This window comes from Myxine glutinosa, chromosome 7 (assembly GCF_964187855.1).
Source record: "Myxine glutinosa chromosome 7, kmMyxGlut1.1, whole genome shotgun sequence".
In the NCBI taxonomy this organism is placed as follows: Eukaryota; Metazoa; Chordata; class Myxini; order Myxiniformes; family Myxinidae; genus Myxine; species Myxine glutinosa.
In genome coordinates, this window is record NC_136267.1 from 53368766 (window position 1) to 53395993 (window position 27228).

The window sequence follows — 27228 nt, forward strand, 5'->3', positions numbered from 1 at the left end:
GCTTTTACACTGCCTGGGTTTAGGAGCGATCAAGTAATATGTTTTAAGACAATCGTAGTTGAGGATGCAGTGATTTGTTGTCAACACAAATTTAACTATCAGAATATTTCATTGAATTACCCCAGGCAACGCCAGGTACATCAGCTAGTATTTAATAAGGGCCAGATGGCAGGTAGCAAACTAGCTTGCATCAAGAAGGTGTGGTGGTGGAAATCACACAATTACTTTTGCCGTGACAATTAGCACAGACAGTGTCCTCAGATAGCTAACTGCACCAGGCACCAACACCAAGGAAATTTAAATAGGAAATGATGCGACTGCAATCGGCCATGCCTGCAGCAGCATGGCCAAGATGTGGTTATCAGGGGCCAATTAAAGTTCACTTCGGCTGTTTGTTTGAGATCACGTGACCCCTGAAATTTGCATAAATGGATAGAATGGAGCAGGTTTGACATCCCTTTAATAATGCAGGCAAACGAAATGTAGTTCTTAATTGAAGAAACCTGTGTAGTCACTTTAGCACCAAATCTTGCATCTTGAGCAACATGAAAGCACAACTCGGCCAACAGCACTTTGGGGGAGGCAGGGAGTAATGGCGGGGGAGGAGTAGAACAGATGAGGGGTGCTGTTTGCAGTTAAAGCAATAAAGGGCATGGATGGGATTGGCTGTGGAACCACTGCAACACAATCAGATACAACATTACTTCATCTCTTGTTTGTTGGACTAAATTCTGACGATATACCAAAACTTAAAACAAACTTACAAATTGGGCAATGGCCTCACTCAAAAACAACATTCCTGCTCATCACCGATGCCAAATGACTACGAGTTAAAGGCGTCATTCAGATGGTGGATTGCGGACAATCAGTCGAGTCAAATCACAAAGCATTCCTCATATCGAGAACACTGTGACATTGAGAGTTCCGAGGATTCTGTAGTTCCACTGGTTTACGATGGTCTGGCACGAGTGGGGTAGAAGGGGAAACAACTGCAGATGTCAACGGAGGAAATAGCGCACCGGAGGGCCAGGCAGGTCGTCATGGTCAGGGCTTTCAGGGGCAAACGAGAGGGTCAAATCAACGTACTGTCGCTCTGTTTGCTTCAGCAGCTTATTCATTCTGAAGGGCATTGTGGGAAGAAACCACCAAACAATGTAAATACAAACTAGCTTGTCAATTATCCTTGCACATGGTACTCCATAGACTTCACTTTTTGTTGGTATATTGAACTTGCACTTCTGCTGCCGACACAAGTACATCATAGACTCGATAAGTTGAGTGGATACAATTCACGGGTCATTTTGCCATAATTAAAATTAAACTTTAAAACAGCTGTTCACCACCATCTCTTATCTTCCCCCATCCAAATCCCTGTTTTTCTACCCCTGTTAATTCACCCCAGATCCACTTTTCTGAAATACCGACTTCTTTCCTGGAAGTCCTAGCAGTGTCCATGTGTTTTTACCTCAACCACCCCCTTTCCCACACCTTCTCCCCCCAAGCCCTCTCCATCCCACAGATCTCCCGATGTCCCTGCTCTCAAATGTTGCACTTGTGTGCTTCCCCCTCTCTCCCCATCTTGTCTCCCGCTCCCTTTATTTCGTCTTATGTGTCCGTTTGCTTTTTTGTCATTAATGTTAGCTCTTACACGAGCCTCGATCTTGTATACACAAAAAAAATAAAAATAATCATGGCACACTGAAGGATTCGAACTAGGCCGAAGCTGCCAGGAAAACCGGCGAACTACTGTGTAGGTTGCAGCACAACGTAAAATAAGGAATTGTATGTACAGCACAGGTGATTGTGCTATTTTACCAGACAAAGGGACAGTTACAGAAAGACAGATGTAGTTTCATTTCCTGAAATTCGGGTCCTCCCTTCCCACAGCAACCTGTGCTGTACAATTTCTTATCGAGTTCCCTGCTCTCTCCATCTACCCCGTCTCAAACAATTATCTGAGGGTACTGGAGGTGCTTGTACATGTACTACAATCAGGATGTGAGTACGTCTCTACCAGCCTACATCTCACATTTGTTAGAACATTGTGGCATAGGCAGAACATTTTGTTAAAACAAATGAGCACTACACAGAACATTGTGTGGCATAGGCGCTTTTCGAGGCATGTTCACATTGCATTGAAAATCAGAAAGATAACAGGCAAACATTCAAAGTATTCATGGATGAAGGAAAAACATACCATATGGATGTTTGTGTGATTTTAAAAAGTTGTGATGTACCATAATCTTTACGTAGTGCTGGTGCTACCGAAGCAGTTTCATGGCAAGGGTTACACTGGGTGGTTTTGCCAGCGTTTTGTCCATGCTCTATACTTTTTAATTCTGAGCGTCAAGCAAGAAAGCGGCACGTACCATTAGCAACCAACGTCCCAGACTGAGAGTGGACGCTCTAACCACAATACCCCAAAAATTTTGAAGTGAAATGTTGTGTTGCGGATATGAGGATGGCATTTTTTTGATGGTGTGTATTGGATTGTGGTAAACTGCTGTGTACCATTGGTTGGATATGGCCCCTCTTGCCTCCAGAGTTGTATAAAGGTAAAAAGAGCGTCTCGGTAATTAGTCCATAAAGCCTACACGTCAGCCAATCATAGAATACTCCTGTTCGATAGCTTATATCTTATTATGTGTCTTAGGGTAAGGCTGTGTCTCCCATTAACTTAAATACTCCATTGTACCAAGTGAAATAAGAGTAGATCCCCTTTCATTTCATTTCAATGGCCAACTGCATTTTGGGCGGTTTTCTTCAACCACCATTGGCCACGAGGCAGGGTTGGGGAAGAAAGGCGGGTCCCCACCTCGTCAGAGAGGGGAGGAGTGAGCCAGCCCCACTCGACCAACCATGAACAAGGGGTTTGGCTTGAAAGGGCGGAGAGAGAACGTTTGGGGGAGGTTCGCAAAGGTTGAGGGGCGGGGCCTATATAACCCGCGGCGGGGCGTTACCCAAGGAGATGAGCTTTTACAGAGAAAGGAGAGGAGTCCAAGGGAGGAGACAAGCAGATGCGCTTTTACTGAGACAAGGAGACGAGTAAAAAGGAAAGAGCTGGGTCGTCAGAGCAAGAGCGCGTAGAGAGGAGAGAACCCGTCACGTCAGACCCCCCCACCAGCGCGTCGGCTCCACCAAGCAGCTCCGACCCGTGATCCCGCGCACACGACAGGCCCGGTGGCATCAGCGGCCGTCGAGGTCCAGCCCGACGTCCCGTGCGGGATCAAGCTCCAGCCAGCTCCGTGCCGTCCTCCCCCTCCAGCCACACACCTCCTTCCAGCCAATCCACTCTGCAATTCCCCGTGTGAGTCAGTGTCTTTGTTTGTTCTGTCCTGGGTAGGTAATTAAGCTTGTATAAGGAATTCACTGTGTCACCTGCATCTCATGTCCCTGTAAATAATCGTGACTGCTCCTTTTCGCTTGTGTGTGTAAATAATAAATCCCGTTACTCTTCTGTACGTCTTCTTCCTCTTTGCATTCGGTCGCTTTAGAGTTTTTCCGATTGAGTAGCTGTGGCACGATACGGCCAACGTTCAGGGTGAATCGGGTTTTAGTCGGGGAATAACTGTTCGGCCACGGTTACACCACCGCTCGGTCAAAATAACATCTAATCCGCGGACCGTAACAGTTGTATTCAGCAGTTTATATGTTAATCCCCCACCCCATTCCTCTCCCTCTCCCTCTGCCCCCCCACACCCTCCCCCCCAGCAGTTTTATTCTTCTGCTGAAATCTGTCTGATCAGACATTCATATTTACATTGAATAGAAGAGTAAAATGTTGTTGAGTGGAGCAAAATGGCAGGAAAATACCCTACGTCTGTTTAAGGCGCTTGCTGTGGCCTGGCATGACAGGAACGTAGATCATCTTGACACCCTGTACCACCATGGTGGGCTTCACTCCATACTGGGCCTGCAATATGAGATCCACAAGGAAATTGAGCTTTTACATGTCTCCCTCCACACAATATTTGAACTAACCATTTCTGCTTTCTTATACGGTGTGTATTCCTCATCAACCTCAAATAAATATATCCCCAACTTGGGTACGCATGCAACTTTTTAACTCATGGAATAACCAGAAGTTAAAAAGGGCAGATACAAATCGACAATGTTGAGAAAGAGACAGAGGGTTAAGTCAAGAAAGGAACATGGCTGAGTTGATGTGAGAAAACGAAGTCGATTTTATAAATGGGCCAAACATTCCCTCCGTCTCTCCACAGCTGTACCAGTTCAAACACATTCATCCAGCAAACAGGCTCCTTGTCAACATTTAAACGTGCAGGCTTCTTGCTCCTCTGCATTCCTTAATCCCTCGTTTTTCCACATCTGTGGAATTGCCTCCGATTATTCTAGGTTCCTCGGGCGAGTGAAGCGTACTTCGAGCTCTCCACGGCATCGAAGTTTGAGTGTTTTCCCATTCTTGTCTTTGTCAAATTTCCACTGGTTATTTTGCTGTGTACGTGTTATTGTGTGTTTCTGGTTGGTATTGGTTTGTAATTCGTACAAACTTGTGTGTAGTTAATCGTTTTCTGGGTCGTACCTCGTGCGCGGCCTGGTAATTTGGGGCTTCCCTCCCCCCGTCGGTGTTTTGTCGATTTGGGTTCTTTCCTTCACTGTATTGCTTGTTTCTTTTATTTTATTTTCTCCCCCTCACCTCACCTCCCTAGACAAAGAATTCTATATTGATTCTTTCTCTCCTCCCGGACACGTGCTTGTTCGCTCTCCTCCTCGTCTCGACTTGTGCCCCACCCCCTGTATCTCGTTTTTTTCCGCCTTTGCTCCTTCTTTCTCAAATCCACATTCTTGCTTGGAGACTTTTCCCAGATTGTTTTTCATGGTTTTCATGGTTCTGTTTGGTTGGATATTGTTGGAATATGTTTAAACCGCAGCCGTGATGCTGACGCCGCCGCCCCCCCAGAATTTCCATGTTTTAAACGTTTCCCAGTGTGTACCCTGGTCAGAATAGGTACACCGTATCCCTGCGTGTCGTAAGAGACGACTAAGAGGGTTGGCGTCAGGAAGGGCATCCGGCCATAAAAACATTGCCTCAAAAAGAGAACCATGACAATTACAACTACATATGGGCAGGGTGCAGCCCGAAGTGGAGATCGGTTTCTGAGGTTTGGGACATGGAATGTAGGGACAATGACAGGGAGATCAGGAGAAGTGGTGGAAGTATTGGTCAGAAGAAGGGTGGACATATGTTGTGTGCAAGAGACGAGATGGAAGGGAAGTGGTGTGAGAATGGTGAAGGGTAGGCAGGGACAGAAATACAAGTTTGTGTGGCAAGGGTGCCCAGAGGGCGTGAATGGTGTTGGTGTCCTGTTTTCTGAGGAGTTTGTAGACAGTGTGGTGAGTGTGACTAGAGTGAGTGATAGGTTGATGATGGTGAAAATGATGATTGGAAAGCTCATGGTGAACGTCATCTCGGGATATGCTCCGCAGGTTGATCGAAGCGATGAAGAGCAGGACAAGTTCTGGTGTGCGATAGAGAAGATGATGGAAAATGTGAAAGATGAGGAAGTTGTTGTGGTGGGAGGAGACCTGAATGGACATGTGGGAAGGAGTATGGATGGTTTTGAGGGAGTTCATGGGGGTTACAGATATGGTGTGAGAAATGGAGAAGGTGAAAGGATTTTGGAGTTTGCTGATGGAGCTGATTTGTTGATTTGTAAAACTCAGTTCCAGAAAGAGGATAATAAGCTTGTTACATACACGTCAAGTGGGTCGACGACAACCGTTGACTACCTGATGGTGCGTAGGCGAGATAGGGGGCACCTCCGGGACACAAAGGTGATCCCGGGGGAGGGCGCTGTTTCACAGCACCACTTGGTTGTCTGCGACATAAGGGTGAAAGGTGCGAGGAGAGCTCGGCGGGTGAAGTACCAACCAAGAATGAAGGTGTGGAGGTTGAAAGACGTGACAGTAAGGGAGGCATTAAAAGAGAGGCTGAGTAGGGTAGAGGATGATGTGGTTGAGCTTGAAAGTGGTTGGATGTCAATGAAAGCTAGTCTGTTGGGAGCCGTTGGTGAGGTATGTGGATGGACAAAAGGACCACCGAGGCACTCGGAAACATGGTGGTGGGATGATGAAGTCGGAAAGAGGATTGACGAGAAGAGGAAGAAGTTCAAGGAGTGGTAGAAGGCGAAGGGTACGGGAGCAGAAACAGCAGAGCATGAAAGTTATAAGGCAGCCAGGAAGGCTGCAAAGAAAGAGGTAGCAAAGGCGCAGGAGGCATGCAGGAAAATGTTCGGAGAACGCTTGGATTCGGAAGAGGGTCAGAAAGCAGTATTCAGGATTGCAAAGCACATAGCGAAAGAGAGGTGTGATGTGATGGGGGTGAGTTGCTTGAAGGATGAAGTGGGACAAATCGTTGTCGACCCAGATGGAATTAAAGGAAGATGGAAAAGATACATGGAAATGCTGTTGAATACAGAGAATGAATGGGATGGCAACATAGAGAGTAACCCAGTTTTAGGACCGGCAGAGAAGATAACTGAGAAGGAAGTTGAGGAAGCGATAAAAGCAATGAAGAGTGGAAAAGCGGGAGGGCCGACGGGAGTTGTGGGAGATATGTTGAAGGCAGCAGGAAGTTGGGGTGTGAAGAGAATGACAGAGATCTGTAATCTGGTGGTGAAAGAAGGCCGCATTCCAGTGGCTTGGGAACTGAGTACCCTCGTCCCTCGATACAAGGGGAAAGGTGACCCTCTGGAGTGTGGCTCGTATCGAGCGATAAAGTTATTGGAGCAGGGAATGAAGGTATTGGAAAGGGTGTTGGAGAGGAGGATAAGGAAGAAAGTGAATATCGACGAAATGCAGTTTGGATTTATGCCAGGAAGAGGAACGACAGATGCGCTTTTCATTGTGAGGCAGTTGCAGGAGAAGTACATGGAGAAGGGGAAGAAGTTGTTTTTTGGGTTTGTTGATCTGGAGAAAGCATTCGATAGGGTTCCACGCAAAGTATTGACATGGGCATTGAGGAAGTTAGGAGTGGAGGAATGGTTGATCAGAGTAGTGATGGCAATGTACAAAAGAGCGCGGACAGCTGTAAGGACGAAAGACGGGAACAGTGGTGAGTTTGAGGTGAAGGTGGGAGTGCATCAGGGGTCGGTACTAAATCCACTACTATTTGTAGCTGTGATGGAGGTGCTGGCTCAGAACGTAAAGGAGGGTTTACCGTGGGAGTTGTTGTATGCAGATGATCTGGTGTTGATTGCGGAAAGTATGGATGGACTGAAGGAAAAGATGAACAAGTGGAAGGAATGTATGGAGACAAAAGGTCTGAAGGTGAATATCGGAAAGACGAAGGTGATGGCAAGTGGTAAAGCATGTGGTGAGGTGGAAAGAACTGGGAAGTGGCCGTGTGCTGTGTGCAGAAAGGGTGTCGGAGTGAACTCCATTCAATGTACAATGTGCGCTGAGTGGGTTCATCAAAAATGTAGTGGTCTGAGAGGGTCATTTACCAGTATGGCAGCTACATTCAAATGTAAGGTGTGCACAGAGGGAGCTGCAGATGGAGGAAATGTTGAGTTGGATCTTGGAGACGGCGTGAAGCTGGAAGGTGTGAAAACATTTTGCTACCTCGGAGACATGCTGAATGGAGAAGGTGGATCAGACTCGGCAACGGTTGCTCGAGTGAGGAGTGAGATGTGCATGGAAGAAGTTTCGGGAACTGAGTGGCGTGCTGATGAGGAGGAGAGTGTCGCTGAAGCTGAAGGGAAAGGTGTATGCTGCATGTGTGAGAAGTGTTATGATTTATGGGAGCGAGACATGGGTAATGAACGTAGAGCAGCAACGAAGGTTGGAAAGGGTGCAAATGCGAATGGTTCGATGGATGTGCGGAGTATCGTTGAGAGAGAGGAAGACAAATGATGAATTGCGAAAGATGATGGGAATATTGCCTGTGATTGATGCTGTGAAGAGGAACAGGTTGAGATGGTTTTGTCATGTGTTGAAGAAGGATGAAAGTGACTGGTTGAGAAGAGTGATGGAAATTAATGTAGAAGGAAGTAGAGGACGGGGAAGACCGAGAAAGACTTGGCTAAAGATGGTGGAAGAAGAAATGCGGGCAAGGGGGTTAACAAGGAGAGATGCAGAAAATAGGGCAAAATGGAGAAGATTGTCATGGGGACCGCAAGGCTAACCCCCGCTCTAGCAGGGAAAATGGCCTTAAAATGCATGTTGTTGTGGAATTGCCTCCCTATGTCACGTTCTTCCTTTCACGCATATCCAATGTCCGTTCATGATCTTTTTATTCTTCAAACCAAGAACCTGCCACAAAATCCCACCTTTTCTTCCAGGTTACGTTCATTGCACATCCTTTGGCTCCCTTGTGCCCTTCTGTGCTAGTTAAAACCCTCATGTTCTCCATCGTTCTTACTCCTCCATGATCCTCAAATTTTCAGGAAAAAAATAAACAATGTATATATTGTCAAAAAATGGCAATCCCCAAGTTATCCAGTGAGATTGCACCACGTATTCTTGAGTAGGATCTTTACTACGACCTTGATGGTAGTGATGAGATCTTGGAGAGTGAAGTCATCATTTCCTTGTACAGTCCACTTGTCCCAAATGGTAAATGAAAGGTCTCCCCTGGAAGGCAAGAGGGGGGTGGGGAGGGAGAGGGAGAGGGGGGAGGGGAGGTGGGGGGGAGGGGAGGTGGGGGGGAGGGGAGGTGGGGGAAGGGGAGGTGGGGGAAGGGGAGGAGGAGGGGGGAGGAAGAGGGGGGAGGGGAGAGTAAGGGGGGGGAGGGGGAGGGAGGAAGGGGGAGGGGAGGGGGGAGGGGAGGGGGAGGAGGGGAGGGGAGGGGGAGGAGAGGGAGGGGGAGGGGGAGGGGAGGGCAAGTGGGGAAGGGGGAGGGGAAGGGGGGAAGGGGGGAAGGGGGGAAGGGGGAGGGGAAGGGGGGAAATGGAGGGGGTAGGGTGGAGGGGGAAGGGGAGGATGGAGGGGGGAGGGAGAGGGGGAGGGGAAGGGGGGGAAGGGGAGGATGGAGGGGGGAGGGGAGGACGGAGGGGGGAGGGGAGGACGGAGGGGGGAGGGGAGGTAACATTACATTACACACACACAAACTGTGTTTTATGTTCAATGGTCTGGCGGCGGGGATGGAACATCACGTGATCGCTCTGAGCGAATCAGCGTGCTGCTCTGCCACCGGCTCAGATTCCGTGTATAATATTCCTCACTGAAAAAAAATCTAAGTGAAACATGCTACTATCTATGCTAAATCATGCTCAATGCTAATCATGCTAAAATGTATGCTACTTGCTGTGAGTTTATGGCGGCAAGGAACATCACGTGATCGCTCTGAGCGAATCAGCGTGCTGCTCTGCCACCAGCTCAGATTCCGTGTAAAAAAAGAATATGGATCTAAAGATGAAAGAAAAAAAAAACCTATGTGGTGTGAATGGCAATGTTCCTCGCTGAAATGTGAAAAAACGCAATCGCTTTTCTCTCTGAATTACGTGCGAACGCGTAACTGTGAGTTTATGGCGGCAAGGAACATCACGTGATCGCTCTGAGCGAATCAGCGCGCTGCTCTGCCATCGCCTCAGATTCCGTGCATTATATTCCTCGCTGAAATGCGCTGAGGTAAAAATATGGTAAAAAAATATTATGAAATAATTTTTTTTAGGTCGGCCATGCTCTTCCCAGGCTCAATGGCCATGTCTATGCCAAATATCAAGCACGTGAGCCTCTCCGTTTAGGAGTCTATCGGTAACATCACACACACACACACACACACACACACACACACACACACACACACACACACACACACACACACACACACACACACACACACACACACACACACACACAGTGTTTTATATATACTGTATATATATAGATAGATTGTCATATTGTCACAAGAATGCCACAAGGATTTTGACTTAGAAGTAAAAACTATGGCACTTAGGTGGAATTTGTTTTGAAAGCCACTAATTAGATGTATTGGCTGATGTATATTACAAGTTTCAGCTAGTCTCAATGTATAGCCTTTGCGATATGAGCGCCAACACATTTTGGACTGACGGACTGACAGACACCAACGTGAATTTGAGGGTTTTCTTAATAAAACTTAAGAATGCGGAAACAAGCATTGCTGAAATTTGGAACACATTACCTCGATGTACAAAGTATTTACTTCTGAAACTTGCAACCAATTTCGTCTGGTAGAAGCCAAGAAACGAATTTCCAGTCCCTATGTTAAAGCTGCATACAGAGAAACGATCTCATATAAAGGGAGGGGCACTTTGCACCTCCCTTAAACCCTTCACTTCACCACGTGTGGGTAGACGACTCGCGATTTTACATCTGTACACATGAAATAATGCCAGTGGTTTAACCGCTGACCCCTGCCGGAGGGAGGGGGGTATTGCGGGTGTGAAACGTCCAATTCTAAAAACAAATCCTTTCGCTCCCAGAGTGAACGGGTATTGACTAGTGATGCAAGTACTGCATGCCACTTAATGTTGACACCGAACATCTAGTACAATGTATTCAACTATCCTTATATCAACTATTTGGTGGCAGCAAATGATAGCTGCCAATGGTGAGCAACTGTTTTTATCATCTTTTCCAATTTGTGTCCATTGCTACCCCTCTTAACATGTTTTTAGAAATCAAAGTTTAGCTACAAACTAATTTTATTTAGGATCTTCCCTGCCTTACTGCCATATTTTACTGAAGCTCATTCATTCATCATACAAGGAAATATCGGAAACTTTATCAGCCATTCATAAATCGATGACAAAGGCTGGAGAGGAGTCAGTAGAAAAAAAAAAAACATTTCCTTACCATAATGATTTTGGTGCTCACCCAAAATTGCCCTGAAGGCATTAATCGGCCATAGTGCGATAGTTGCGAGAGGGTGAAGGTGCGTGGAGAGCAAAAGGGTGAAAGGTGCGAGGGGAGCTCGGCGGGTGAAGGAGGTGACAGTGAGGGAGGCATTAAAAGAGAGGTTGAGTATGGTAGAGGATGATGTGGTTGAGCTTGAAAGTGGTTGGATGGCAATGAAAGATAGTCTGTTGGGAGTCGTTGGTGAGGTATGTGGATGGACTAAAGGTCCACCGAGGCACTCGGAAACATGGTGGTGGGATGATGAAGTTGGAAAGAGGATTGACGAGAAGAGGAAGAAGTTCAAGGAGTGGTAGAAGGCGAAGGGTACGGGGCAGAAAAGGCAGAACAAGAAAATTATAAGGCAGCCAAGAAGGCTGCAAAGAGGTGGAAAAGGCGCAGGAGGCATGTAGGAAAATGTTCGGAGAACGCTTGAATTCGGAAGAGGGTCAGAGAGCGGTATTCAGGATTGCAAATCAGATAGCGAAAGAGAGGTGCGATGTGATGGGGATGGGTTGCTTGAAGGATGAAGTGGGACAAACGTTGTGGACCCAGATAGATTTAAAGGAAGATGGAAGAGATATATGGAAATGCTGTTGAATGCAGAGAATAAATGGGATGGCAACATAGAGAGTAACCCAGTTTTAGGACCGGCAGAGAAGATAACTGAAAAGGAAGTTGAGGAAGCGATAAAAGCAATGAAGAGTAGAAAAGCAGGTGGGCTGACGGGAGTTGTGGGAGATATGTTGAACGCAGCGGGAAGTTGGGGTGTGAAGGGAATGACAGAGATCTGTAATCTGGTGGTGAAAGAAGGCCGCATTCCAGTGGATTGGGAACTGAGTACTCTCGTCCCTCTATACAAGGGGAAAGGTGACCCTCTGGACTGTGGCTCGTATAAAGCGATAAAGTTATTGGAGCATGGAATTAAGGTATTGGAAAGGGTGTTGGAGAAGAGCATAAGGAAGAAAGTGAAGATCGACGAAATGCAGTTTGGATTTATGCCAGGAAGAGGAACAACAGACGCACTTTTTATTGTGAGGCAGTTGCAGGAGAAGTACATGGAGAAGAGGAAGAAGTTGTTTCTTGGGTTTGTTGATCTGGAGAAAGCATTTGATAGGGTTCCATGTGAAGTAGTGACATGGCCGTTGAGGAAGTTAGAAGTGGAGGAATGGTTGATCAGAGTAATGATGGCAATGTACGAAAGAGCGCGCACAGCTGTAAGGACGAAGGATGGGAACAGTGGTGAGTTTGAGGTGAAGGTGGGAGTGCATCAGGGGTCGGTACTAAGTCCACTACTATTTGTAGCTGTGATGGAGGTGCGGGCTCGGAACGTAAAGGAGGGTTTACTGTGGGAGTTGCTGTATGCAGATGATCTGGTGTTGATTGTGGAAAGTATGGATGGACTGAAGGAGAAGATGAACAAGTGGAAGGAATGTATGGAGTCAAAAGGTCTGAAGGTGAATATCGGAAAGATGAAGGTTATGGCAAGTGGTAAAGCATGTGGTTAGGTGGAAAGAACTGGGAAGTGGCCGTGTGCTGTGTGCAGGAAGGGTGTCGGAGTGAACTCCTTTCAATGTACAATGTGCACTGAGTGGGTTCATCAAAAATGTAGTGGTCTGAGGGTCATTAACCAGTGTGGCAGCTACATTCAAGTGTAAGGTGTGCACAAAGGGAGCTGCAGATGGAGGAAAAGTTGATTTGGATCTTGGAGACGGCGTGAAGCTGGAAGGTGTGAAAACATTTTGTTACCTAGGAGACATGCTGAATGGAGAAGGTGGATCTGACTCGGCAACGGTTGCAAGAGTGAGATGTGCATGGAAGAAGTTTCGGGAACTGAGTGGCGTGCTGACGAGGAGGGGAGTGTCGTTGAAGCTGAAGGGAAAGGTGTATGCTGCATGTGTGAGAAGTGTTATGATTTATGGGAGCGAGACATGGGTAATGAACATAAGCAGCAACGAAGGCTGGAAAGGGTGGAAATGCGAATGGTTCGGTGGATGTGTGGAGAATCGTTGAGAGGGAGGAAGACAAATGATGAATTGCAAAAGATGATGGGAATAGAGCCTGTGATGGATGCTGTGAAGAGAAACAGGTTGAGATGGTTTGGTCATGTGTTGAGGAAGGATGAAAGTGACTGGTTGAGAAGAGTGATGGAAATGAATGTCGAAGGAAGTAGAGGACGGGGAAGACCGAGAAAGACTTGGCTAAAAGTGGTGGAAGAAGAAATGCAGGCAAGAGGGTTAACAAGGGGTGATGCAGAAAATAGGGCAAAATGGAGAAGATTGTCATGGGGCCCGCAAGGCTAACCCCCGCTCGAGCAGGGAAAATGGCCTTAAAATGCCTGTTGTTGTTGTTGTTGTTGTATTGCGCAGATTCTCATTACACAACAATAGACTAAACGGGGCAATATAATATTAACTCGCCCTCTTGGCATATAAACCCTCCTTGAAAGTCATTGAGCCAGCTAGGTTTTGATCAACCCAACAGCGATATGCTAATTCTACCAGGACCATCTGGGATTCCAGAAGCATAGAATGAAAATCCTCAATAATACTGTTTCCTTACAGCTGGATTTGAATGCGTAACCTCCGTGATACCAATCCTATGTTCTGGTGAAGACATTGCACTATTATCCTGGATGAAGAGGATATCGATTCCAGAGGAGATTAATCATTACTGTACAATTAAAAAAAAAAAACACTCCATATTTGGTCACAAATAAGTACCACATGCCAGATATTATGTCACAGATGAAGTAGTCCATGGGCCAGGCCAGATATCGGTACCACCTGGGGTGACCAAACCTAAGTGGTACTAAAATGTTTATTGGGTCAATATAATTACATTAAGATGTGATAGCCTTTCCACACTGGCAGCTTTGTCAGTTTTTTGTAAAAACTTCAAATTCACCCAATAGCGGCATTGCGTAATTCATTTAAATCTTGCGGTATGCAAAGATCACATCTAATTTCAGTCAATACAGAACTAAAACCATGTGAGAAATGCTACTATATTGTAATTATTAAGCATCAGAGCAAAATAAATGCATTTCCTATTTGTCTGTACTTATTGGATAATTGTGTACTCACGTTCAGATTTTTTTCTAGGAAGAGTTAATTGCGGACTGACTATCATTCATTGCTCTAATGAAGACTCCGACTCCCTGGTGTCACCACAAGATCTGGACTCATGGAACACTTTGCTCAGGGCTGCAGAGATCAGACAGCATGCTCCACTTCTGGATATAGCCAAAGGCATTGAAGAAGGACAAATACCACAATTGCAGTATCATCGCAAATGCCGTAGCATTTTCACCATGAAGAAGTCTCTTGACTCTCTCCTTTCCAAAGACCCCAAAGATGAACCTGGAGAGGTCAGTTCAAGAAGATCAGCTAGGGATGCGCCAGGTACATCAAGAGTGTATGATAAAATCTGCATTTTCTGCAACAAGTCGAGCAGATACCTAAGGACACAATACAAGGGAACTCCTCATCCAGTGTGTTGAGTTACGTGCAGATGCCAGGGTTCGCAACGCAGCAACCAAAAAACTGGATCCAAGAATCCTTGCCTTACTGAGCAGAGACCTTGTTGCTGCAGAGGGACATTACCACAAGTCCTGCTACAAACTGTACACAAAAGACGAGTCTTCTGCCAGCTCTGGTGCAGGTGAGGAGAATGAACAAAGAGAGGATGCAGAGTATGAGGAAGCAGTGAGACAAGCCTACGAGGAACAATTCTTGTATATCAGGAATGAATTCTTTCCCAATCCTGAAATACTGCCTATGACAGACCTCACAGGCAGGCTAGAGAGATCCATGAACGCACATGGCATCACCCAAATGAAACCCTCAACGAAGAAACATGTTCGTCGTAAGCTGGAAAGTGAGCTGGGAGGATCACTCCACTTTGTCTCTGATGAGAAAGGAAAGATTCTCCTCTATCCAGACAGCCTTTCCATGGATGATCTTGCCAAACAAGCCCACAACATGAAGAAGGATCTGCAAGAAGCAAGGACTGCCAGCTCTGGAGATGTCTTAACCAAAGCAGCAATGCAGCTGAGGAACCAGATCAAGAAGCAAGACGTCAGTCAGTCAAGCATGGCCACCCAATACAGAGCAGAGTGTCATTCCCGAATTGGTCAAGGAATTCCTGTATACCCTGCTGACTGGAGAGTGTGACTGTGCAAATCTCTCCAAGAGAGTCCAACGTCTTGCCACTTCTTTTGGCAGTGATTTGGTCTTTGCTGTCACCCGTGGCAAGACAAACGTGCAGCAACCAAGCCAGTGAAGAAGAGCCAGAAGTGGATTTAACTGACTGATATGGATGATGGTGATGATGAATAACTTGGTGGCATAATTATGCACAAACAGAAACGTGAAACTGTACTTCATTTAATAATGTTAAGAGCCAAAGAAAAAGTGTCATGGATGCATGTTGATTCTACTGAGTCAAAGACCTTGCTTAAAACAGGAAACCTAGAGTCCGATTTGTCACAGGGTGTGACTTGACAAAAACATAAATATTTTGTTCAACTTGCATAAATATTTTGTTTAGTTAAGTTCGAATTTTTTTGAAAACAACCCACTTCATCTACAAAATCTGCCTTTATGTACGAGAATGACTGCCTACATTCGTGATACTGGTAAGAAAGGATCCCGATGTGGTATTTTATGCTTGTCTGTGACTGAACTGATTCTTCACAGAAAGATTGTGGTGTGAGAATAAAGGATAGTGGTAAAGTGTGTGTTCGTGCCTATCATCCATGGGGCATGTCCATTACAAGAAGTGATAAACTCTAAAAGCTGTGAATCTGCAAGGGCTATCATATCAAAATGCAAACTAGAGACATATAGCAAGTTAAAAACACCAAAGAGAATTAGTCACCCTGGGTGGTACCGATACTGGAAATTTGGGATCCTGGCCCATGGACTAAAGCAGCTTTTACAACCTGGATTTAACAAAAAATAAAATCTGCAAATAAATACGAGCTCGAAACCTGATCGGTGTCCTAATCGCTGGTGCTGGCTCGGAGAAGAGCATGATGGGAAGGGCGAGATTGAGAAAGCAGTTTTTGAAAGCCCCTAACGCAGCACCCTGAACAACCTTGACCATCTCCAATGCAACCTGCAAAAACACAATAAACGACAAGTTTCAACGGGGATAAGCGAGTCGATAAAAAGGCGAGAATGATGGACTCGTATTGAGCAATTCTACAGTGTGGTCCATGAATTATGTATATTTTTCTTTATCATTTGATAGGCAGCGATTGCTCGTGCCATGTCACTTCACGTATCCTATCAGATTGAATATTGATGATGGCACGAGCCAGGTTGTGTGACGATGTATTTTATCATAACTAGTAATACGTCATGGTGGATGGAGAGTGACTATACCAGGCCTGAGACTGTGGCAGTTGTGGTAGCAATGGCTGGTATGATGCGTCCAGCGATACGTTTAGTCTCAAGGCGGCTTGCCAGTTCAATGCCGTACATGCGTGCCCTCAAATTGGACACGGCAGTGACGAAGTCCACGTGGGCATTGGCGTCGCAGTCCTTCTCGAAGACGAGCGGCGTCATGCGGAGGAGTTCTTTCAGGTGAGATTCCAGAGAAGAACGTGGAACAAAAATAACACGATGCTGGTTTCTTCGTTTTTGCTTTATGAGACACAAAGGCATAGAATCTTAGATAGATGACATTCAAAACTTACCCTGCTTGGTCATTCCCTGGTCAATGGCTTGGGACAGCAGTCCAATAGCGAGGGCCTCCTCTTGACTGCTGCTCCCAGACTTCATTTGATCAGCTTTCAACGTTTCATCCGTGATGATGTGCTGTGAGCAAAAGCAGGTGGAGAAAATCCCATAAACCGAAAAGCACAATGTATCGAAACTCGATATATGGAACCGCCTTTAGAGGCCATTTTCCCCTGCAGAGCGGGAATTGGCCTTTTTCGGGCACCATGGTCCCCTTTTTGAAGCAATATTTTATGGCCGGATGCCCTTCCCGCCACCAACCCTGTTAGTCGCCTCTTGCCACACACAGGGAATTACCAGTGAACTGGAAATCAATTTGCCGACCTCAGAAGGATGACAAGCTGAGTCAACCCCCGCTGGAGTTAATTCAGCGATCGACCGGGATTTGAACTCAGGATCCTAGGATCCCAAGCCAGCACCCCAACCGCTAAGTCAACACCAGGCATCAAACTCGATGTATCTCAAACTAAAATTTGTCCTCCTGCGTATATGCTTCTTTTAGTCTATTTACGACTGCAAATAATTCACCTACAGGAAGCTGTATTTTCATGCCACTTAGCACAATCAGCAAGTTTTGTCATCATTTTCTTTTCTTGTTTGTCCATTTTATTGGTGGACTGTACAAAATAGAAGCCTCATTATGTTTCTGTGTGCCTACCTGTTTGTATGCAAGGCAATTCGAAATTAAACACTGATGCCTGCCTAAGGGAGGAGTATTGCCACCATAGTTCGCTCCCGGAGGTGGCGGGTATTACTACTCGTAGTTCCATAAACGGGAGAGAAAAGGAACAAGAGCAAAGGTGAGTGGAAAGTTTGGATTTTGGGACTTTAGCCAGTATGTGGAAGAACCTGTGTGTGTTTGGAGAGCTGGGGAGGGTTGGACAAATTGGGTAATAAGAGGGGGATGATCAGAGGAGGGCGGTAAAAAACAGAGGTTACAACCTGTCTGCAATGAGAGCAACAAGATCAAGTGCTTCAGCAGCCTAATCACCAGAAATGCTGATAAAGTTGAGAGGTGCAAGTTCCACAGAATTCAGGAGAGACCGATGTGATGCTGGGGCCCATGTTTATAGGGAAGAGCAGTACTCCACTGAGTTATGGATGAAGGCCTTACAGGCTGAGTTGTTCTGATATTTCAAGGAATTACTTACAATAATGGAGTATATCCAGTCTTTGGCTGGCCTTGGAGGACAGCTTTGCTATATGGTGAGTCCAGTGGGTCATAGGTCATGGCTGATGGTGAAGCCTACAAGTTCACTTTTAACTCACTGCTCCTATTTTAACACACAACTATGCGGAAATTTTTAAACACCCCCCTCTCCCACCCCACAAACTCCAAGTCTTCAACCTCCACCTCCCAACCCCAAGTTACCATCCTCCCACTCCCAACCTAAAGGCATCGATCCCCTCCCCACTCCTAGCCTTCAAACCCCATTTCCACCACAAACACTCAATTCCACCCCCAACAAAAGTCCTCAACCACTCCCACCCTCCCCCCAAGCCTCAGCCCCCCCCCCCCCCCTCGATGGAAGCCAAACAGTTCAATCTTGGTTTCATCAGACCACAGAATCTTGTTACTCAGTCTGAGAGTCCTTTAGGTGCTTTTTTGCAAACTCCAAGCGGGCTTTCATGTGTCTTTCACTGAGGAGAGGCTTCCGTCTGGCCACTCTGCCATAAAGCCCAGATCGGTGGAGTGTTGCAGTGATGGTTGTCCTTTTCGAAGTTTCTCCCATCTCCACACAGGATCTCTGGAGCTCAGCCAGAGTGACCATCGGGTTCTTGGTCACCTCTCTTACCAAGGCCCTTCTCCCCCGATTGCTCAGTTTGGCCGGGCGGCCAGCTCTAGGAAGAGTCCAGGTTGTTCCAAACTTCTTCCATTTAAGAATTATGGAGGCCACTGTGCTCTTGGGAAACTTCAATGCAGCAGAAATTTTTTTGTAGGCTTCCCCAGATCTGTTCCTCGACACAATCCTGTCTCTGAGCTCTGCAGGCAGTTCCTTCGACCTCAATGCTTGGTTTTTGCTCTGATATGCATTGTCAGCTGTGAGACCTTATATAGAGAGGTGTGTGCCTTTCCAAATCATGTCCAATCAATTAAATTTACCACAGGTGGACTCCAATCAAGGTGTAGGAACATCTCAAAGATGATCAAGAGAAATGGGAAGCACCTGAGCTAAATTTCAAGTGTCATAGCAAAGGCTCTGAATACTTATGTCAATGTGATATTTGTTTTTTATTTTTAATAAATTTGCAAAACTTTCTAAAATCCTGTTTTCTCTTTGTCATTATGGGGTATTGAGTGCAGATTGATGAGTGGAAAAAATGAATTTAAACGATTTCAGCATAAGGCTGCAACATAACAAAATGTGAAAAAAGTGAAAGGGTCTGAATACTTTCTGAAATTTTTTTTTTTTTTTTTTTTTTGTATACTGAATCGAGGCTCGTGAAAGAGCTAAAAAAATGCACTGTATAGCACGATATTTCAAAAGGTTGTGGACGGATTTGGACAAAACCTGACCGAGAGGTTGCAAATGTGACAAGGAAGAACCAATTCCATTTTGGTGAATATTCGAATCCGGATCAGAGAATTTTAAAAGTGATTCTTCACCATTGAGTGATCAGGCTAAAACTGATGTATAGCACGATATCTCAAAAAGTTATGGACGAATTTGGACGAAACTTTGTGGACAGTTTAGGTGTCTGACAAGGACTAATCGATTCGATTTTGGTAAAGATCTGAATATGGATTTGGATACAATAATTATTTAATATGCCAAGTGATTCTTCACCATTGAGAGATCAGCCGAAAAACGATATATAACATGATATTTTTAAAAGTTTTGAACGTGTTATGACTAAACTTGGTGGACGAGTTGGTTAGGTGACAAGAACAAGCCAATTAGATTTTGGTTTAGGTCCGAATCCAGATCAGGCCTATCAGTGGGATACAAAACAAACTGATCAGCCTGGCGGAGGTATGCGCTCTACCTCATGCCGTTCTCGTTTTAAATTCAGATGGAAGCATCGTTAAAAGGAACCAACATGGTAATTTTTTAAAAATTGTATACATTGGAAACTTGGCTGGCAACATATGAAAAAAACTATAACGACACTCAGTGGAGAGCATACCTCCGCCTGGTTGGTCATATCACTCAATGGTGAAGAATCACTTTAAAAATTATAGTAACCGGATCCGAAACCGGATCTTCACCAAAATCTAATCATTTCGTCCTTGTCAAATACGCTACATCTCTGCCATATTTCGTCCTAATCCGTCCACAACTTTTGGAGATATTTTGTTCACAAACAAACGGACAAACAAACAGATAGACAGACAGGGGTGAAAACATAACCTCCATCCACCGTTGGTGGTGGAGGTAATAACTTTTTGTTTAGTGACTCCAGTCTTTTATGTTCATTGTACAGGATCAGTAAAAGCAGCTTAATCTTTCGGTTCCAAGGCCCATCATGTGCTCCATACCTTATCTGAGGGCTGGAAGTCTGGAACGGTTACTCGTTCAAGGATGGACAGAATGTTATGTTGTGCCAAGTCCTGTCAATACATAATAACGACAAGAAAAAACCAACACCAAATGTATATCTGAGGCAACAATAAATTTCCATATGGTATAAAAGTGAATTTTTTTGAAAATCAAAATTACAACTTTAACAGTTAAAGGGATTAGATATTTATTAAAGAGTTGACAATGATACAAAGTACTTTTTGTGTGCATACTTCAAGCAAGTGAATTTACTCATTTGCGTATTCTGATCACAGCCAACAGTCACTTGCAGCTTTCGCTTCCAATGGATATGTGATAAACCTCTCAAAAATAATACCACCAGAAAAATAATGAGCTCAAAACATCCCATCACAAAGTCAAAGTCATTCTCCAGCCATGATTTTTCAATCAATTGAAAATGCTTGTTAATCCAATTGTGCAATCAAGGAAAGCACCTCGCCACGTTTTTTAAAAATTGCCGTACTGCAGGAGTTTTACGTTTGCTGTACTACAGACGAAAACACTGAGGTGAGTAAAATTATGCCGAAGATGTTACATACCGCGTCGGAGAATGTAATGTCGCACACAGCTGCGAGCTGTCGTGCAGCACTCATGATGAACGTGAAGTGCCTGCAACCGAAAAGGCCCAACATTGTGTCACTGGCACACGCGATGTACAACTTTTCAAATCCAAATTACACGTGTCACCATTTACTCCTCTTTCTGAAAATATTAATCCCTTTTACTATCTTAATTAAGTGTTCGAATGAGCCGTGTATACAAAAGTGAAGATTGTTTGAGCTGCACCAGGCAAGACATTCCAGAACTTTTGTCATGTGCAAACACAGGGAATACAATAGCATCAGGTTTTACTTTCCTAGATTATTTAAATTTAAAAAACCACCTTTAGAGGCCATTTTTCCCCGCAAAGCGGGGGTTGGCCTTTTTCGGGGACCGTGGTTGTTGTTGTTTTTTTTGGTCCCCTTTTTGAAGCAATGTTTTACGGCCGGATCCCCTTCCTGCCACCAACCCTTTTTGTCGCCTTTTACGACAAGCAGGGAATTACCAGTGAACTGGTACTCAATTAGCCGACCTCGGAAAGATGACAGGCTGAGTCAACCCCCCCTGGCGTTAATTCAGCGATCGACCGGGATTCGAACCCAGGATCCTAGGATCCTAAGCTGGCACCCTAGCCGCTAGCCCAACACCAGGCTTGAAGGCTAGATCACCAGGCTAGATTATGAAGGGCAATAAAATATTTGCAAAGAAGAATATTGAATGTTTTCAGAATTTGGCCTTCCAAGGATATTCGAGAGCATTCTCAAGAGGAGGACTAACACCCATCATGCCTGTGCCGTATCCACACCCCATTATCTTAATCTTGTTATGTACCCATTTCCATGTGTTAATAATAATAATAATTATTATTATAATTCATTTATTTTGTATAGCGCTTTTCAAGAAGCCCAAAGGCGCTTTGACAGAGTGGAAAACATAATGCATAACAATACATGAAAACAATTGCAAAAAGACAAGAATCAATAGGGAAATATTTAAAGCAAAAGGAGGGAGAAGAAGGAGGGAGTTAACACCGTTATTACCTTGAACGTAATTCCAACTTAACATCTCACAATGGTGCACACTTTTAGAGAGATACTATGGAATATTTAACGTTCACAACCAAAATGCAATTTCATAGCTGGCTTTATGTCCTCATCCAAGGAATGATGGATGTACGCCGAGATGCGGCACTCCCTGCTGAAGATGCACTTGGATGATAGTTTTAAACCCAATTCAACACTTGTGGGATCAAAACCGAGAGCAGACAGGTGAAGCCAGAACGCTATATGGCATTTCCAACATGACTGCTTTTAATATATCACGAATAATTGTGAAAATGAACTGCCAAATCACAACTCCAAACCTAAGAAGTGAGCAATTGCATCGACACCAGGAAGGGACATTACTTACTTAGTGAGCAGCTCGCTCTTGCCGTGGAGTGTGATGCAAAAGGGGAGCTCGACAATGACTTCCGGAAGCAGTTATTAAGAAATCTCTTGTGAGCAGTCAGAGGTGGGTATTTAATTACCTCTGTCACCAAAGGTGGATGGAGGTTACGTTTTCACCCCCACCTGTCTGTCTGTCCGTTTGTGAACAACATATCCCAAAAAGTTGTGGACGGATTCGGACGAAATTTGGCAGAGAGGTAGCGTATGTGACAAGGACGAAATGATTAGATTTTGACGAAGATCCGGATTCGAATCCGGCTACTCTAATTTTTTAAAGTGATTCTTCAGAATTGGGAGATAGGGCCAAAAACGATATATAGCAGTCTATCTCAAAAAGTTGTGGACGGATCTGGATGAAACTTGGTGGATCGGTTGGGTGTCCGACAAGGACGATTCAATTCGATTTTGGTGAAGATCTGAATATGGATTCGGATATGAGAATTATTTAATTATTTAAGTGATTCTTCACCATTGGGAGATAGGGCCAAAAACCAAACATAGCAGGATATCTCAAAACGTTATGGTTGGATTTGGACAAAACCAGTTCACTGGTAATTCCCTGTGTGTCGCACAGTGATATGGTGTGTGAGTGATATGGCCAAACAGGCAGAGGTATGCTCTCCACTTAGTGCCATTCTAGTTGAAAATGTGTATGATTTGAGGTTTTGATGTCAGGCCCTTTTATGTTTGAAATCAGATGTGCCAGACTTTCTGCAATTGCAGCCATTAAGTTTTTTTATACTCCAAAAAGGTGTATTTTTGAAAGTTGAATTCATTAATCGTGCATTGGTTTGCATGTCCTCAACATTATTTACAGGGGATCAATTTAATAAATAAGTGACAAGGTAAGTGGAATGATTCTACAGATAATTTGCAGCAAAAGTTTTTTCCCCACAAAATTTTTAGCCGCGTCGCAGATGCTGCTAATAGAGTGCCCTCTGCTGTTGTTGTTGTTGTTCTTCTTCTTCTTCTTCTTGTTCTTCTTCTTGTTGTTGTTGTTCTTGCAGAGAAGACAAAACCTCAAAGCTCCACCCATTCTGGGAACCATAGCTCCACCCATTTTGGGAGAGGCTTCATATAAACAAATATCCACCATTTTATTAACTCGCATAGCTTTGAGGCCTGTTTTGTAGGCCCGTGGTGTCTTCCTCTCTCACACAGTTTTATTTCAAATCAAATTCGATATATCATTTCATTTTTCACAGTCGCTAACATAGTTTTAGACTCGGTTGAAAAAAAACGGGAAGAAAATCCGATGAAAGTTGCCCTTTATAGAACGAAATGAATTCTCAAAGGCCTGTAACTTCAAGTCCATTGAGATATTTTTTTTTTAATTGCGGCATGGTCAGTCATACACCGCCCGAAATAACAGACGGGAAAATGCCGAGATATATAAAAAATTCGTCCATTTGATGACAATTGTCACGATGAAATATTTAATTTATACGTCGTCACAATGATGTGGAGAGAGGAGCATAGCTTCGTTCACGTGTCGCCACATACGGGAAATTGCCGAGATATATTTTTTTTAAATCGCGGCATGGTCAGTTATACACCGCCTGAAATAACAGATGGGAAAATGCCGAGATATATTAAAAATTCGTCCATTTGATGACAATCGTCACGATGAAATATTTAATTTATACGTCGTCACAATAATGTGGAGAGAGGAGCATAGCTCACACGGGAAATTGCGGAGATATATATATTTTAAAATCGCGGCATGGTCAGTCATACACCGCCTGAAATAACAGACGGGAAAATGCCGAGATATATTAAAAATTCGTCGCCACACACGGGAAATTGCCGACATATATTTTCACTTTGCACAAAAATAACATCAAGTAATCGAATCAATAGGAATGTCCTGTGCCTATAACATCGACGTTATAGGCACAGCTGCATCTAGGCATTGTGTAACATCGACGTGGCTTTTGTTTTCATTAAAACTTTTTGTACTTGTTTTTCAAGGTCTATGCTCACAGTCTTGCATAGAGGTTTTTTCGAGAACAAAACTTACAGTTCATCGCTTGGGTCAAAGGTCTGTGGAGTAGGAGGTCGTTTGGGAGATTGCCAGAAGAGAGCTGAGGAATAAAAATAATACATGTTTAGCAATGGGTAAACAAAAGGATAACTTGAATACCAAACTTTTCAAAAATAATTTTTTTGGGGGGTTTCCATCCCCACCAAGACCAAGTCCTACAGCTTTCCAAAAGCCAAATGTATGTTTTAGGACAGACATTGTCAATGGAAACATGGTCAGTATAGAGGCAAACCAAAACTACAAATGCTACTTATGGTCAAGTTCCCATTTTAGCACATGACTCACGAAGCTGGGATCTCAAATTCAAATCCAAAATACTGTGTTGATTTGGCAGCCATCATCTCAACGTTTTAGTATCCATATAATCCTCCAGTAATGTGGTATTAAATCATGGAGACAATGTCATAATGTACAAGTCCGATCACCGGATCAAGATTGGGTTATGTATTTACATTTTAGTAAACAATCAAGAAGATTGAGGTTAAAAGCTGTCGCAAAATTTAACCCAAGAGTGCAACACAGCAATGGTGGGCCAAACTGCCTCATTTCCTTGTTTGAGGCCAGTTCTTACCCAGTCTCATGCTGTCGAGCAGTCTCATGTTGTTGTTTTTTTTCCCTATGATTTACAGGCATACACACATACATACAGATAATCGCCTTGCATGTATCCAAAATTTGGTGGAGATTGACCCAGCAGTACAGACGAAAATCATAAATCTACTCCCCACCCTCACATGGGAGTGGAGGGGAGGGGGTGGGGCAGGGAGTGTGGAGTGAGGGTAGCATGTGCTTTTCTTGTACTCATGACCCGACTGACCCTGGGCACCCTCAGTACTTGTATAATTTTTTTACGGCATAGCCCGTAAGGCAATGCCGTCTAGAACAGCGCTTATCTGTCCGTACATCCCCACAAACGTACAACAATCAGAGCTGAGGATCTGGTCACATGACAGGAAGATGCATTTAGTAACCATGACAGTTACATATTTTATGAAAAGGAAATATAATAACCTTCTGTGGAACGTTTTGGGGTTCCTGCAGGTGTTGAAAGGTAGGAAGGAGATTTCAGAAATTCCTTAATACAATTATGATTTTGAAATACGATCGACACAGACCTTGCTCCCGAATCAGGAAGTTAATGGTAGAGCGTTACATACTTGTTTTCAATGATTTATTTTGGTTCATGCTTCCATGATTTTTCTGAAACTGGGATGTTGAAGTTTTTGCAGATGTGCTGATGAATTACTCTACATATTTTGTTGTGCCTTTGTGTGTACAGCTGTTCTGACGAGTTTTTTTCTAACATCCTGATAGGAGGTGACCCATACTTTCTGGTTCTCCCTTGCAAAATCTACAATTGTCCGATTGACTCAGTCGCTCCATTTTCTTAACGCCATTGGTGTAGTGTCCTCGGTGTTGGTCATTTATTATGATTTGTTCCCCATCCCAGTTGAGCTGACATTTTCTTCGCCATTCCAAAGAACCTTCTTTGTCTATGCCCAGTCTGTCCCACCCTTTTTTTTAAAATATACCTTCCTGCTCTTTTATCGTTTTCCCAGTTGCCGGTGCATATCTGTTGATATTTCGTTTTATATTTCTCTTTTGTCTTCTTTGCAAGCGTTAGGGCTGTATTCATTGCTGTTTCAGTTTCATGTGTGACATCTTCCATTTTCACCCGTTTTGGATTTTTGTTTGCTTGGTGGGTGATGGATACTTTTTCTGACTTGCTGTCTTTGTGTTTGTGTACAAATTGGTTTCGGTGGTCTGTTTCACTTTTCACATACTCAGCCAATCCAACAGTTGTCGTTCTGTGAACTTGGTTGAGTTCCATTAGGCCACTACCTCTTTCTCGTCTCGGCAGGTACATTCTCGGAATGCATGGATTTTTGTAGAACAGTTTGTGGATGATGAGGAGCCTCATGTACGATAGCTAGTTTATTGATTTCTGATTGTGGCCAGTATATTATTCCACAGCTGCACTGGAATACTGGTACTGATCGTTGTTTAATGGCTTTTAATTTTCCTTCTCGGGGAGATGCATGTTTTTCAGGATCAGCCTCGTTCTACAATGTAATCTTTGGCAATTGTTATGCACATTTGTTTGTGACATATTTGGTGGCCCTCTTGTTCTGTAAGGTACTTGTATGATGCCTCCTTTACTCGACCCTGTATTGTTGTATTTAGGTCAATTATTACATGTTTTTTTTGTTTACCTTGTACGAATCTGCTGTTAGCACATTTATCCAGCCCAAATTCCATTTGGACGTTGTCAGAAAACCGTTTCACCAATTTCAGTTGTCCTGCCAATTTTTCATTGTTTGGTGCAGAGAGTTTTCGATCATCAATGTTCAGTCGATGCGTCACCTACTTCCCTGTCTCTTTGGACGTTCTCTTATTGGATGTTATGGTGCGCATCCATGCCCTTGCTCATTAATGAGGTTGCTCAGTGGGTCCAAGGCAGGCTAAACAGGAGGGGTGAAAGGCTTTCACCATGGAAGATCTAACGATGTATCCACGACAGATGAGGAAAATGTTACCTTCTGAAAATGTTACATTTTTCTTTTGTTTCCCTAGTTCACGGTATAATCTTTTCGGGTTATTTTCAAACATTTGGTTTTGTTTCCTCCCTTTGTTGACATTATAATAGTTTTAAAAAAATCTTCCTTACCATCATTTCTATTTTGTGTTTGCTTTCAGCAACCATAGATATGGTATGGTATTTGTTTGTATTTGTTTTGTTTTGTTTTCAACTTAAAACTTCAACTTTTCTACTTAAACTACAACTACAACTAAACTAAACTACAACTAAACTACAACTTAAAACTTCAACTTCAAGTTTTCAACTTCAACTTAAAACTCGGTATTTGTTTTCAATTTTACATTTGTTTTTAATTTTCTTTAATTCTCATTAACTTTGGGCTTCAATTTCCTCTGACAAATTGTTGAATTTGTCCGGTTGCTTTCTCAGTTGCTCCCTTTGTGTCTGTAGTCTCCATTTACATGGGGGTGCATGATCTCTATGTCTCTGTCCATAGGGGCTGGTTTGTTCATCGTGTGTTGGTTGTTATCACCATATGCGGGTTTCA

General features: G+C 44.1%; 1 protein-coding gene across 6 annotated transcripts in view; it reads right to left on the reverse strand.

Annotated features, from left to right (window-relative positions):
* Window positions 1-443: 443 nt before the first annotated feature.
* UBA6 (ubiquitin like modifier activating enzyme 6) overlaps window positions 444-27228 on the reverse strand; it is a 134609-nt gene continuing 107824 nt past the window's right edge. For 3 of the 6 annotated variants that reach the window (XM_078781707.1, XM_078781709.1, XM_078781708.1), the window contains exons 25-33: window positions 24119-24182; window positions 20650-20719; window positions 20068-20139; window positions 16544-16664; window positions 16230-16423; window positions 15833-15960; window positions 8508-8595; window positions 3819-3913; window positions 444-1119 (exon numbers count right to left, since the gene is read on the reverse strand). In XM_078781707.1, the coding sequence (XP_078637833.1) occupies window positions 999-1119; window positions 3819-3913; window positions 8508-8595; window positions 15833-15960; window positions 16230-16423; window positions 16544-16664; window positions 20068-20139; window positions 20650-20719; window positions 24119-24182 (953 nt within the window). In that variant the 3' untranslated portion in view covers window positions 444-998. Of the gene's footprint in view, window positions 1120-3818; window positions 3914-8504; window positions 8596-15832; window positions 15961-16229; window positions 16424-16543; window positions 16665-20067; window positions 20140-20649; window positions 20720-24118; window positions 24183-27228 lie in introns of all 6 variants that reach the window. The other 3 variants (XM_078781703.1, XM_078781705.1, XM_078781704.1) reach the window with 1 other exon arrangement.